The 13,430-nt window shown below is 40.3% G+C and overlaps 2 protein-coding genes across 3 annotated transcripts in view; both read right to left on the bottom strand.

The window, feature by feature from the left end:
* myo7ab (myosin VIIAb) overlaps window positions 1-1,398 on the bottom strand; it is a 53,473-nt gene extending 52,075 nt beyond the window's left edge. The window contains exon 1 of the mRNA XM_087847481.1: window positions 1,156-1,398. The gene's annotated coding sequence lies outside the window, so the exon portion shown is untranslated. The remainder of the gene's footprint in view (window positions 1-1,155) is intronic.
* Window positions 1,399-6,076: 4,678 nt separating this feature from the next.
* capn5b (calpain 5b) overlaps window positions 6,077-13,430 on the bottom strand; it is a 62,759-nt gene continuing 55,405 nt past the window's right edge. For both annotated transcript variants that reach the window (XM_035905340.2, XM_006785107.2), the window contains one exon: window positions 6,077-13,380. In XM_035905340.2, coding sequence (XP_035761233.2) covers window positions 13,198-13,380 — 183 coding nt within the window. In that variant the 3' untranslated portion in view covers window positions 6,077-13,197. The remainder of the gene's footprint in view (window positions 13,381-13,430) is intronic.

Genomic DNA, 13,430 nt, shown 5'->3' with positions numbered 1-13,430 from the left:
CAAAACACAACATAGGAGAACCTCAAAAGTCAATAAAAATACTCAAACGGGGCACGTCAGCAACATCTAAAGGTACTTTTTACTCAGCTGTATCCCTACTTCTAGGATCTACCTTTTATATGTCAAACATATGGTGAGCCAATAAAATTGATTAAACTCTGTACATTGGTGCCAATTTGACAAACCGCAATCATATAGTTCTCTAAAGACTGCAATCTCTGAGAAGGCCCATGTGTGTTGCATTCAAGCATGGCCCAATCCAACCCACCGTTGGGTCACAGGGTGACAGGTACGGTTCACCCTAGAGAGGTCACCCGTCTGCCGCTGGTCTTCTAACTTCATATTTAAACTGACCTAAATCTAAAGCTATTTAAACTCTTTACAATGAAGTTGTAAAGGCCCAACCCTTTGGTTTGCTAATAAATAAAAAAAACATTTTTCTTATAATAGTGTTAGATATGTTTGCTCCCTTGGATCACAGGCAGACTCGCTGGTTCAACTTTGCAAATTCTTGGTGTTTTCCTCACGTATCCCATCTTGATTTTGCATAAAAATTTAATTATTGAGCTCTGAAACAGCTGTTAAATCCCCCCCAACTCAGAATATCTACACTTTAAGTCCATTCAGTCTCATAAATGTGGTTGAAAACCATCCAAAATGTGCTAGAAAAGGAGCATCTTGAGTAAAGAGCTGAAACAATCAGTTAATCAGTTTGGGGATTATCAAATTAAAAATGCCGTTCTCTAGGTTCAGCTTCTTCAATGGGAGAACCTCCTGCTGCCATAATTGAGTTTGAAAAGCTCTCAGCGTTTGATGTTTGTATTCACTGCTCCTCTCTAACCTGCTGTAATGCATGAATGATGTTCCTCTGTGCCGCTTTCATTGCTTTTTGCTCTCAAAGAGACACTTAAAAACGTTCCTATGTGACAAGAGGTGGTCTCTAATCTAATTTAGAAGAAACCATCCAGACTTCATGGAATAAATACACAGTGCAGCCAGATCTATTTATTTTGAGGGAAACACAATGGCTGCTTTAAATGCTGGCACAGGACGAAGTGAGCAATAAGAGGCTTTAGTCTAAAGCTATAGCAGAGCAGCGGCCCTCTGGCCTAATAAGCCCTCAGGCCTCGACCCATGTTCGTCTGCCCCACTTACCTCTCAGCACAATTCATAAGATCCACTATTCTTCTCTTCTATCCTCTGTTGTCTTCTGCCCAAAGTTAACAGGATGGCTGAAGAAGGGCTGGAGAAGAAACTGGAGAATTAAGTCGTTTTCTCTGCTCCTGTCGTTTTCTTAGATCTTTCCAACAGACTTCTGCTCTTCTGGTTGCGTTGTGGTCGCAGCCTCCTGCAGGTGGCTTGCAGCCCTCTCACAGTCTGATGTCTGGGACAGTAACAGGGCTCTCGAGACTCTCTTGCTGCGTCTCATTCATGGCTGCTGATCCTGATTAGCTGGGAGGGTGGAGCCTGTTGGTGGCACATACTGTACAGGGATCAGCTGGGGGAAGGAGGTGAAGAGGGAGGTGAACAAGGTCATGATTTCCAAGTTCTGGTTCTGGTATGAATTTTAAAGGGAATGCAGATCGTCTGATGCGCAGGTTTTAAATTGTGTAGATTATCTACCTTTTTGTGTCTTGTTTATGATCAGAACCTCCCCTGTGTCCCTTTGTATACTGTTTAGACCCATTCATCTAACCCGAGGGTGCAACACACAGTGGTGGGTGAGGTCTTTCAGGTTTGTAATGAATCTCAGTGCTCCATGACAGATGCATGCATGCAAATAACACTGCTTTAATTCAGCTCTTAATAAATATATTATATATGGCAGGGGTGTCAAACAAAGTCCAGGGCCAGAATCAGTCCAGCAAAAACTCCAATCTGGCAATCTGGCCCACTGGAAGGCTTTGGAAAATATGAAGTACATAGATTTTGCACTTTTAACTAGAGGTGGGAATCCCCATACATCCCACGATACGATATTATCACAATACTTAACGCACGATACGATATTATTGCAATTTTTAAAAATATTTTGCGATATTCAGATTCTGTACATAAAGGTAAACTTTATCAATATTCATCTAATATCAAAGTCTCACACTCAGTCTTTCTGTCATTTCAGTCAGTTTTATTGTTGACAAACTGAACGGTTTGTATTACAGTCTAGTCCAACTTAACTGAACGCAACCATCTGGTACAATTATAGCTATTCTGAACTATGCAGTTTATGAAAACTATGCAGCCCATTCAGCAACTGAAGAATTTGAAAGTAAATTAAAACAAAATATAATTTTACATTAAATAAAGTTTTAAACTTAATTAAAATAAAACGTGTCTTAAATTAAAATAAGTAAACTGTCATGTTTATTGCTGCCAAAAAACAAGTTAAACACATTTGGACAGTGAAGGAATGTCAGGATTCTTGCTCAGAAAAGGGATCAACATGCTCTGAAGTCAGAGCAGTCCACAAAAACGTTTTTTGTAACAAAATATCGATTTCTGCTGTCCCTGTATCGATACATTATTAGCAAACAAAATATGATACTACACAGTATCGATTTTTTCCCCCACCCCTACTTTTAACTGTATTTTCTTAAGTTTTACAGAATTTTCATCACCAAACAGGTACATGATGGATAAACAATTAAATGACAGAAAATGCTAAATAGGTAAGTTCTACTATAGGAAAAAAAGAAAAAAAAAAGATTATAAATACAGGCCAGTGTGGGCATTTTACACATCATGTAGCAGAGGCACACTGTTGAAATTGTACTTATTTCACTCATATTAAGATATTTCAAGGATTGAATGTTTAGTTAAATTACTGCACACTGGCATAAAGTGGAGTTTCACTAGTCCGCCCGCCTTAAGGTCAAAGTGGGCCGTATGTGGCCCACGATGTAACATGAATTTGACATCCCAGATATATAGAGTAACATTGTTACACGTAACTGTATGAAGGGATTCCATCATATTTTAATCTGAAAATATCTGGCTTTTTAAATTTCCTGTTCTGAAAAATCAGTTTTTAATTTCTGTCATGGAGAACAAAGATCAGGCACCGGGTGAGAGCTCAGCCTGTACTTTTATATAACACAATGAAGTTCAATTGATTATTCACAGATTTTGTTATTAATTATTCACAACGTAGGTCCAAGTTTTCTTGTCTTCTTCCCCGTTTGCCTGAGTGTGTCAGAGCTGATATCAGGACACTTTTGTGTTTTTTAGCAGAGAGACCTCCTTAAATGATCATGTGTCACAACTTCACCGTTTATTTAGATTTATTTTAATAGTTTAAATATATTTCAGCAAAACTTCTGCTGTGTGATGATTTCAGGAATCATCAACAGCTGATACAGAGTGTCTGAAAGGACCCTAAACTAAGAAACTATGGCTCAGTGTTCAAAGGACTGAATAATCCACTGTATCAGTAGTGTAGATATCAGTGTCAGTATTGTGTTGGATCGATATTAGAGGAACAGCATCGATGCTTTAGTTTGGTCTTTTTAGTATAGACATTGCTCTTTTTTCATGAAAAGGCAGCTCTGTTTGTGCAAGCATCGATCCCCCCATGCATTCACACGTTCTTTACTTAAGGCTGTAATCTTTTTCGTATTTTATTCTCCAGAGCAGGTTTTGTTTTTATAGTGGCTTTCTACCTGCCTCTTTTTTTCTAATTAAATTAGTGTAATGTGACTGGCCATGATGGAGGTCTTTATCATTCGGAAAAGCTATAAAACTTACAAAATTACAATTGTATTCCGTTACGTTACTCAATGAGAGTAACATATTGTGAATACTTTGGATTACTTAATATTTTATCAAGCTTTTTACAACTTCATGAATGCACTATTGCTGTGTGATTTATTACTATTACTGAAGGTTACTCGCCATAACAATACCAACTAGATTTTTAAATCTTAATATAAAATGAGTAACAGTGGGGTGGACATTAGGCTGCTTTTAGCAGTGATCTGGTATAGTAAACTATTCCGCGCGTATATAAAACAGGTCCACGACTCCGAGCCGTAGTAAAATGACCTAAAGGCTAATACGGTTCCGTGTCGGGCTCGTAGCCGAAAACTAGCTTTACTTTGTTGTCTGGGTCAACTTTGCTAGCGAGAGACAGAGAGAGGCGCTGAAAGGCTGCTTGTTGTTTCGGAGGAAAACACGAACACAGCGTACAGTCGAGTCTTAATAGCTTACTTACAACTGGGCTCGTCAGGCACTCTTTTTGGCTGCAGTGGTTATTATTATATTTACATACTTCTGTCTCCTGTTTCTGGCAGTTCATTTGTTGAATAATAATTTTAAAGAATATTTCTTCACGTCATTATGTGTGAAGTAGGGGTGACATGGGCCGCGAGATTGAGACACAGGCATTAGCCTCTTAATGCGTGTTTCATTTGGGTTTAGACCAGCGTGAAATTACCAAAAATAGACAGGGCATAGCCTACCATATGAAACAGGAAAAGACCGCTGTATAATCCATTTGTTTCAACAAAGTAACTGTAATCTGAATACCACCTTTTTAAATGGTAAGTGTAAATACGTAACACCAGTACATGTATTCCGTTACTCCCCAACACTGCCCGTGTATATTTGTTGTACTAAACTGAATTTTTAAATGCTGTAAACAAAAAAGAAAAAAAGAAGTACTCACCTTTGAGTTAAATTTGCAAAAATTCCAAAAATTATGACAGACCCAGAATAAGTTTTCCCGTTTTATTTCAAAGTCATGCCACAAGTTGACATTAAATACAAAAGAAAAAATAATAATTTCAGATCTTAGCTATAAAATAACCACAGTGTAACCGAGAACCAAATTAAAACGAACAAGCGTTAAAAAAAACAGAACAAAAAGTAAAGCTCACGCTGAAAAAGAAGACACAGACAAGCACACAGTACAGAACATACAGCACGGCTCTCTGATACCTAGCTATCAGTAAACACGGTAGTTGGGAGTGGATATATAAAATTAACAAGGTTATAAAATACTGATAAAAGATACTTGTTATAAAGACCATAGCATTTTCTAGAAGAGTCACCATGCAGTAGGTATTCCAGTCTCCAGTTAATAAACAGCAGAAAAATACAAGAAGAATCACAAGCTCATTCCTTGATTCGACAAGACTTCGAGCTCAGATTAAAAATGTCAGAGTGTCAAATTCGGTACGGCCTACATGATGCTGTCGTTAGGATGAACGTGATATCTGGTGCAGCCGCTCCTCGACTCCAATTTAGACTCATGCAGCAAGCTGACGAGGCTGTAAGATCAGCACGCAAGCAGTCGTTCTGTCTAGAAATGATAAGCGCTCTAAACCCAACATGTTTTCACTTGATTCCTACTTCCATTGAACCTTGTGTGCATCATGACTGCAGGTGTCTTCGCTCTTCTTAAAGATTTGGGAGCCGTAAATGCTTATTCATACCAGAGAAGAAGAGAAGGATGACTTAAGAGATGAGGCTCACTCAGGCTCTTTTGTACTGAACCAGTCCTGACCTCTCGCGCATCTTCATTTTCCCTCTCTCCACCTTGCATCTATGCTCTCCTAAACCTTCTTTATCTCTGGATTGTTCCCTTTCTGCATGTATGAAAGGTGTGCTTGATCATTGTGTAGTCCTTTCAATTTCACGAAACACCTGCAAACTACTTGAAGTCCCCAATCAATCTATGTCATAAGTTTCTTATGCCCCTATTAGAGGCAGGTGACTGGCACTTGGACAATGACACAGATTTTGTAATTTTGTTTCTCTACACCACCTCAGTGAATTTCTACATCAAATAATCAAGATGTGACTGAAGTACAGACTTAGAGTGTAATTAAAGGGCTTTACTAAAAGGGCTGTATTAACTGTTCAGGACATTTTTATACATAGTTGCTCATTTCAGAGGCTCAAAAGTAATAGAACAGTTGAATGATGAGCTGTTCTGTGGTTTTTCATGACAAATCAAGAAGATAAAACAATCAGACCCACATTTTTTTGTCACTACTTTTTTTTTAACCAATCAAAACATGACTTCAGAAACCAGTGGGTGACATCACAGAAGCCACATTCATATTTTTTTTAATCCTAAACGTGTTGGTAAAACTACTGTGCAGTGGACATGTCTGACTTCCAGAAGAATCGAGGCCCTGTAGTTTTATTGATGATGGGACTGCTGATAGAAGTAGCAGGATGATTATGAAGTATAGAGGGCTATAGTCTCTGCACGAATGGATAACGGCCCAAAGTAAACCCCAAGAGTAAGAAAAGTTTCTGAAATAATGCAATTCTGTTGTTAAAACTCTTGAATTAAAGCTTAAAGTCTGCACTTCAATCACATCTTGTTTGCTTGATTTTAAATCCACTTTGGTGGTGTACAGAAATAAAGAAACAAGATCCGAATACTTATGGATCTAACTGTAACTCACACAAGGCATTATGGGAGAAGGAATAAGAGAAACAATCTGATTCCTTTACACATTCTAGCTGATCACTAGAGGTTGTGAACACAAAGTGCATTCACTTGAAATGAGTGTCTAGGATATAAGCATCCACCAGAAAGATGGATCTCGTGATAAAAACGAATAAGTCAAGTTCCTGCTACTTTTATATACATACTGTATACTGCTGGATACTAAATACAAAATATTAGAAAACTGGTTACTGTTTCCATGCATGCAAGTGTGCGACACAAGCCTTTTACTTCACACAGTATGTTTATCAAAGTAGCAAGTGGGTTTTTACGGCACTCTGAGAACTGAAAATGAACACTCTGTGATTCGTGGTGGCGCGAGCAGATCTGAAGTGTTTTTGCTACATGCACTGGCATTTTTGGATTCGTACAAAAGTCGCCGCCGCTGTGACTAATTCGGCTTCATTCAAACAGTTTCTTCAAACCTGCTTTGGCGTGGCCATGCAGAAAATCTACACAGAAGACTGATACGCTTTACAGCAACTATCAAAAAAAGGTCCAGACACTCCAACAAAGCCTGGTCTGTGTAAGTGTGTGTTAGTGTGTGCTTGTGTTTGTGTGTGCGCGTGTCTGTGTGGTGGTTAACAGTGAAAGCCATTAAACACTTTTGGCAAAAGGATTACAATGTGCAACAATTACAGTGATCGACACGGTGACAAAAGGCAGAAACAAAACTGGGCATGTAGTGAGGAACAAAAGCATTTGTCCAACTCAAACACTCCATCACCCACAATGCATCTCTTCAAAATAAAACACCTTTTTTTTTGGCACATGAGTTGGGGCTCGGACTCCGTACTCTTATGATTGCTGACTCTAGTGCCTAAATACTCACATGTGTCGCAGCTGTCAACTTCAGTGTTAGCTGTTATATTTCTGCGTCACTTCTGTATGAATAAAGAAACAGCCGGAGCCGCGAACCATTGATTGGAAACCTCACAGTACAGAACTGGCATCACCTGAAGGGACACTCAGAGGGAAATAAAATCCAGGTTGGCTGATGGGAAGCTTGTACTTCTGAATAAAAATAATGTCCTGTTCAGTCCCTGTCAGAGTTGATGAAAAATTATCTCCCTTCACTTATCTGCTGTTATACTCAACAACAAAAAAATAAGGGCCATATCTATCCATCCATTTTCCTAACCGATTATCCGAATCCCAGCTCTCACTAGGTGAGAAGCGAGGCACACTCTGGACAGATGGCAGGTCCATCGCAGGGTTAACAAGCAGAGACTGACTGCCACTCACGCCATTCATGAATGCTAACAGACAGGGTGAAAATTAGCATCCCAGAGTCTCAGGCCATGATGGAAAAGGAGTACTACTCCAGGAAGTGGTGGAGTTTAAGTATCTTGTGGTCTTCTTCACGAGTTGGAGAAAAAAGCAGAGCAGTCTGTCGCAGTAAAGACAGACCTGAGTGTATTCATTTACTGATCGATTTGTGTTTCTACCTTCGCCTATGTATACAAGTGGTAGGAATGAACTTCACGCTGAAGAGCTCAGGCATTTTTAGGAATTAGACATAAGAGTAGGAGAGAATCTGGTTTGGTCATTTCTTGTCTTCCAAACACATCCACAGCCATCCATTTCCCATTTAACATACACATTTGCGCAAGAAATGCCAAAGAAATACTGGTTTCATCCACAGGAATCACAGATAAGGAACACCGCTGGGCAACAAGCAATGCAGTAAACAGACTGATGATTGGAGAGGGGGAGGGGACCATATGGGCTAATTGAGTCCCATGTGATTTGTCTGTAAGCAACCTCATTGGTTAAAACACCAAAACTACAGCCCGTCACAGCAACATGTTTACCAGGAGAGGGGGTATTTGTCTGATTCCAGCTTGTATCTTTGTATCTTATATCTTTCATATCTGACAACTGCATTTCACTCATAGAGAAGAAGCTGTGTTTTCTGAAAAATAAATCCCAAGCAATAAATTTAAGACCCAGAACACTGACATTTGAGGTTGCAAAAGCATTTCCAGAATCCTCACATCTCGAACCATTTCAACAAAAGATTTTTAGTCTCCTGCACAGTAAAAGAACAATAAAAAATTATTTTCATGCTATTTTCTTTCGTGAAGCTTTGCCAATTTTGTTACTCAGCATCAGCATAGTTTCTTATGAAGTCTGGTTAATTTTGCATTTATTTAAGAAGGATGCAGGTCATTTACATAGTCTGTATATTAGGGCTGCCGCAAGCGATTATTTTGATAGTCAACTAGTCACTGATTATTTTTGCGATTAGTCGACTAATCAGATCATGCATCCATTGGATGTACAACTTACAGCTTATTGCACCAGCAGCATCTGCTCTTATATAACTATTATTAGCTTACAGCTTTAAGTGTTTAAGGTATGTGCTAACTAAAAATAAAGACAAGATGATAGTTTATTAAATTTTAATGAAGTTTGCAGATTGTTTCGGTGAAGTTTAATAAACTTCTTGCTATCTGAAATATAACAGGACACCGGAGTATATTCTCGAGCATCTCACACGTCTGATAATCAGTTGTCTGCTTGACGTTTATTCAGCTGTGTAAAAACCATAACTTTAATCTCAGCCAAACCGATTTACTCAGGAACAAATAAAACACTAAAAAAAGCCAAACAATAACATTTTTAAGTTATCTAAGTGACTTATATATCATGTTTAACCTGAGTAGTGAAAGACGGCGGGGGGGTTTTAAAACAATTTGCCAGGAGTCCGGTGTTCTCACGGGCTCTAGTGAGCCTTGCCCCCGGCTAGCTATCGAGCTAGTGGGTAACAGACGTCTCCGAAAACGTCAGAGCGCTTTTGAAAATATTTGGTGTCTTGATAAACTGGGCAGATAATTGAGGTTTACACAGCTACATTCTCGCCTGAAAAAATGTTAAATGTTTATTTTGTGACCCAGAATGAATAATAAAAGTAATATTAAAACTAACTAGCTGCCGCCATTGTTGACAACTGAGCAGGGCACTATGGATTCTGGGACAGAGCTTCTTCTTCTTCGGGGTTTAACGGCAGCTGGCATCCTTGTACGTGCAGTGCTGCCATCTTCTGTTTCAGTCCGTTATTACACTCTTAAATCCTACTACTCATTCCTCCGTCTTTTGGGATCTTACAAAGCTTCAAACGACGCGTTGACTGTTAAATTAGTCGTCGACGATTTTAATAGTCGACGTAATCGTGACTAGTCGACTAATCGTGGCAGCCCTACTGTATATAAAGATGGAAATGGACACGGTTTAGTTTGTAGATTCAGCATTTTTGAAGCCTTCACATCAGAGTTTTGGCCACGACTATGGTATTTTATTGGAGCCAGAATTTAGAAAAGACGATGGAGGGGAGCTTTTGGATAATCCATTAAAATGCATCAAAAGGCACCAAGAGCAAAAACAAGGTCGAGTGATTTAGTTTGGTGGCGGTGAAGTCAGACAGCTGCTGACTACAGCTGTTGTCTGCAAACAAAGCGAAAATGAGTTGAACATTCACCTCGCATTCATTCGATACGAAGACAGAAATCGTGTTCTGGACTATACACACTTTCTTTTTTAACTCTGTAAACCTGGGCATTTTTAACAGAGCACAATGACTCGTTTTGGAGCCCCAAGTGGCCGATATATGAAATGCAGTTTTTGCCTTAATGTTTTTTTTTCTAATTTCCATCTGCAACTTAAAGGTTGAAAATTTTTATTGTGTGGGAAAAACAATATTTGGTGGTTAGAAAATACTTTAAGGATTCGGAAAATACCCAAAAGATCAAAAGATCCTTCTTTTTCCGGAAAAATAAAAGCTCTGTATCACAACACCCGTGCACACATTTGGCACTGATAATCTTCCGCAATAAATTCATTTATCTGAGCTGTCTGAATTTTTTTTAGCACATAGACAAAAATGATCTTTACACTGTTTTGGACAAAGAGAAACTCATTTTAACCAAACTAAATTAACCACAGCTGGGACTTCAGTGCCTTGCAGTAGGCCACTCTCTGTGTGAGGGAGGGGGAAAGCCTTCTTTGTTTACCCAAACACCTCTTTTTCACAGTAGGTGTTGGTTAGGAGGGAACTCTGCATCGATACCACCGGAGAGCCTGCCTTTATTTAAACAAGTTCAGGAGCCAAACGTAAAGTGGTGAAAGCTGGAGTAACCTCTGCTCTTCCCATAGTCACAGGTTCCAACTTCAGGATCAATTTTATGTTGCAGAGCTTGCCTGTTTTCAGAGGAGTGCATGGAACTGATTGGCAGAATAAAGAGGAAATACCCTGCAAATAAAAACCGGCAGGCTGTCTAATCTCACACTGCTCTGCACTACAGTCTCCAACACCGGCTGTTTGCACTGTTAACACGCTTCAGATTCAGTCTCATGTTACATGACGTTCACTTTCTTTCTGAGTGAAACCAACAAAAAGAACACAAAGAAGAAGATAAATAGCACCTAAATAGTCGTTGACAACTGCTGCTAATGTTCACAGATGCTAGAGGCATTATGAATGCATCACTGTAGTACAAGACACAACTGCTTCAAACAGACTGACATGATCAGACTGACATGAGGTGCATTTAAGTGTAGACATGCTCACTGCTCAAAACTAGCATTTCCAAGACTTCTGAGATAGAAAGAATAAATATATAGAGTAACAATTGAACAGTACAATACAAGGCTGTGGATATCTTGGAAAAATAACCCATGCAAGACACATTTATAAAGATGCTGTACACAAACATGTGTGACCACTTAAATGCCATGAGTGACAGTTCAAGTCATGGAAAAGGGCACTGAAAAAAAGGGGGGTGGGGCTTGATATTTTGTCTGAGAGATTAGTCCACTAATGGTTTACATTCAAAGGAAATGTCTTAAAAATAACCATAAGTTACATTTTTCAAATTTTAAGGGGGAAAACGTAATAACCAAAAGTTTATAAAACTTGGATTGCACTTTTGAAGAGAAACAAAAAACACAGGCTGTAATTTTCTGTCACAAGAAGCCGACTGGATGGTAAAAGGTCGGATCGGATGGCCACACGATCTACGCGAGAAATGTCATCAGAGAAAAGATTAAACTGTACCAGTGTTGGTTCAATATTCAAAACCATCTGAATTCAACAGTTCGTCCCAGTTGTTTTCCTGCTGTGGAGGCAAAGCCAGGAACAAGGCGATGGCACAGGTTGTTTGGCAGGACGTCTCCTCTGCTAAAGCACTCCTCTCTCTCTCCGTAGTCTCCGAGGGTTTTTCTTTTTACCCCTCAAAGCTAAAGAAATAAAGTGCAAGGTGTGTTTTTTCCCTTCAAAAAAGGTCCCTTTTACTATTCGGTTCACACCTTTCCTTTGTGATCTTTTTCTTTCAGGTATAACATGCCATTCACTCAAACACACACACACAGTCTCACACACTCACGCTTGCAGAGCTGCTGTCTTTCGGGATCACGTGGCGTGAGTCTTTGGCCCGGGCCGACAGACTCAAGTCAGAGGAAGCGTCAGGCAGTGGTGTTGCCGTTAAGAGATGATGTGGCACAGGGGGTGGCGGTTTGTCGCTAGGCTTGGGCCGGGCCGGGCCAGGCTAGGCCGGTTTGAAAAGGGGGCCTGGCTCCTCTTTGGTCCCATAAAGCACTTGATTTATGTCAGGGTGAATCTTTGCACTCCACTGGACAGGAAAGATGTTTGCATGAGGAGGAGGAAGGGGGTAGCACTATCAGAAGCACCGGCTGCTAAGCTACGACTAGAGAGATGTGCAGCACAGGCAGAGAGTTTCGGGGTTTTTTTTCGTTTTCTTTTTAAAAGCCATGCAGTTTAGAGATCGTCCATAGCAGCCGGCGACGGAAAGCATTCTCAAATGATGCTAGTGATGGAAACCGGGAGGCAAGACTTCACACACGCGGGTGCGCTCACAGAACAACACAGAAAAAGCACTGAGTCGAGGGGAGAGAAGAGCTGCTGTTGGCTTTGAAGTCCAACGTAAAAAGTGACAGACTGCTGCATGCTCTCCAAAGCACCGGCAAACTGCTGAAGACTTGAGGTGTCTGGGTGGTTGGGCTGGCTGGCTGGGCGGGAGGATTATTCACAGTCATAAAAGAGCATTTGGGAGACAGAAGCTGATAACACTGTGGCAAAAAGCAGGGCTTAATGCAAACTTTTAGAGACAAAGAAAAAACTAAACCAAGGCTGTGCCAAGATAAATAGTATTCAACATAACCCACCTCCCCTCGTCTCCTCAAAGAGGTGAGACAAACTCAGCCTTAAGGCAATGCATAGCCCTTGGAAACAGTGGCACATGCATGGAGAGTGCAGAGATGTCTGCATATGTATTATATTCATGTATATGTGTGTGTGTGTGTGTGAGAGTATAAGAAGAAATAAAACAAGTCTGTAATTAAGGGTCAGAACAGCAAAAAAATCTGATAAAACTTCATCAGTTTCTTAAACTGTTGCTCTGATAGAGATTTCTGCTACTTTAAGAACAAATTTGTGACTGATGAACAATTTTGAAAGGAACGTATTTAAAAATATTCTGTACAAACCCCCTGTACAGCTTCCATCAGGATATACAGATGCAGGCCTTCAAAAATAAAACCCTGTGAAGCTAAAGGAAGCAAAGGAAAACAGAGACACACAGAGAGAGCGCAAGCGGCAGGAAAAAAAAAGACACAGTGAGCTCCCGCGACGGTTAAAAGATGAACGGCGAAGGTGAACGGCGGGCACGGTTCGTACGCCACCTTGAGCTTCGATCATTGCAATCGTATAAACTGCCGCTTCAGATGTTGGTGAGCGTGGTGGACGTGATGAGGCGCACAGTGAGCGTGCCCGGGAGGTCGTTGTCCTGGCGGCTGCCTTTGTCGCGCAGGTGAAGCGTGTGCTGCTCCTGGCGCTCGTTGGGGTCGCTGAACAAGATCACCTGACCCAGGAAGGTGTCCACGATCATGTTCTTGTTGTAGATCTGTTGGCCGCTCAAGGGAGGAAGTCAGAAAGGAAAGAAGGAAACAAAAA

Source organism: Neolamprologus brichardi, chromosome 10 (genome assembly GCF_056152115.1).
Source record: "Neolamprologus brichardi isolate AB-2024 chromosome 10, ASM5615211v1, whole genome shotgun sequence".
In the NCBI taxonomy this organism is placed as follows: domain Eukaryota; kingdom Metazoa; phylum Chordata; class Actinopteri; order Cichliformes; family Cichlidae; genus Neolamprologus; species Neolamprologus brichardi.
Note: the sequence above shows the minus strand (reverse complement) of the source record. Positions and strands in the feature narration are given on the sequence as shown.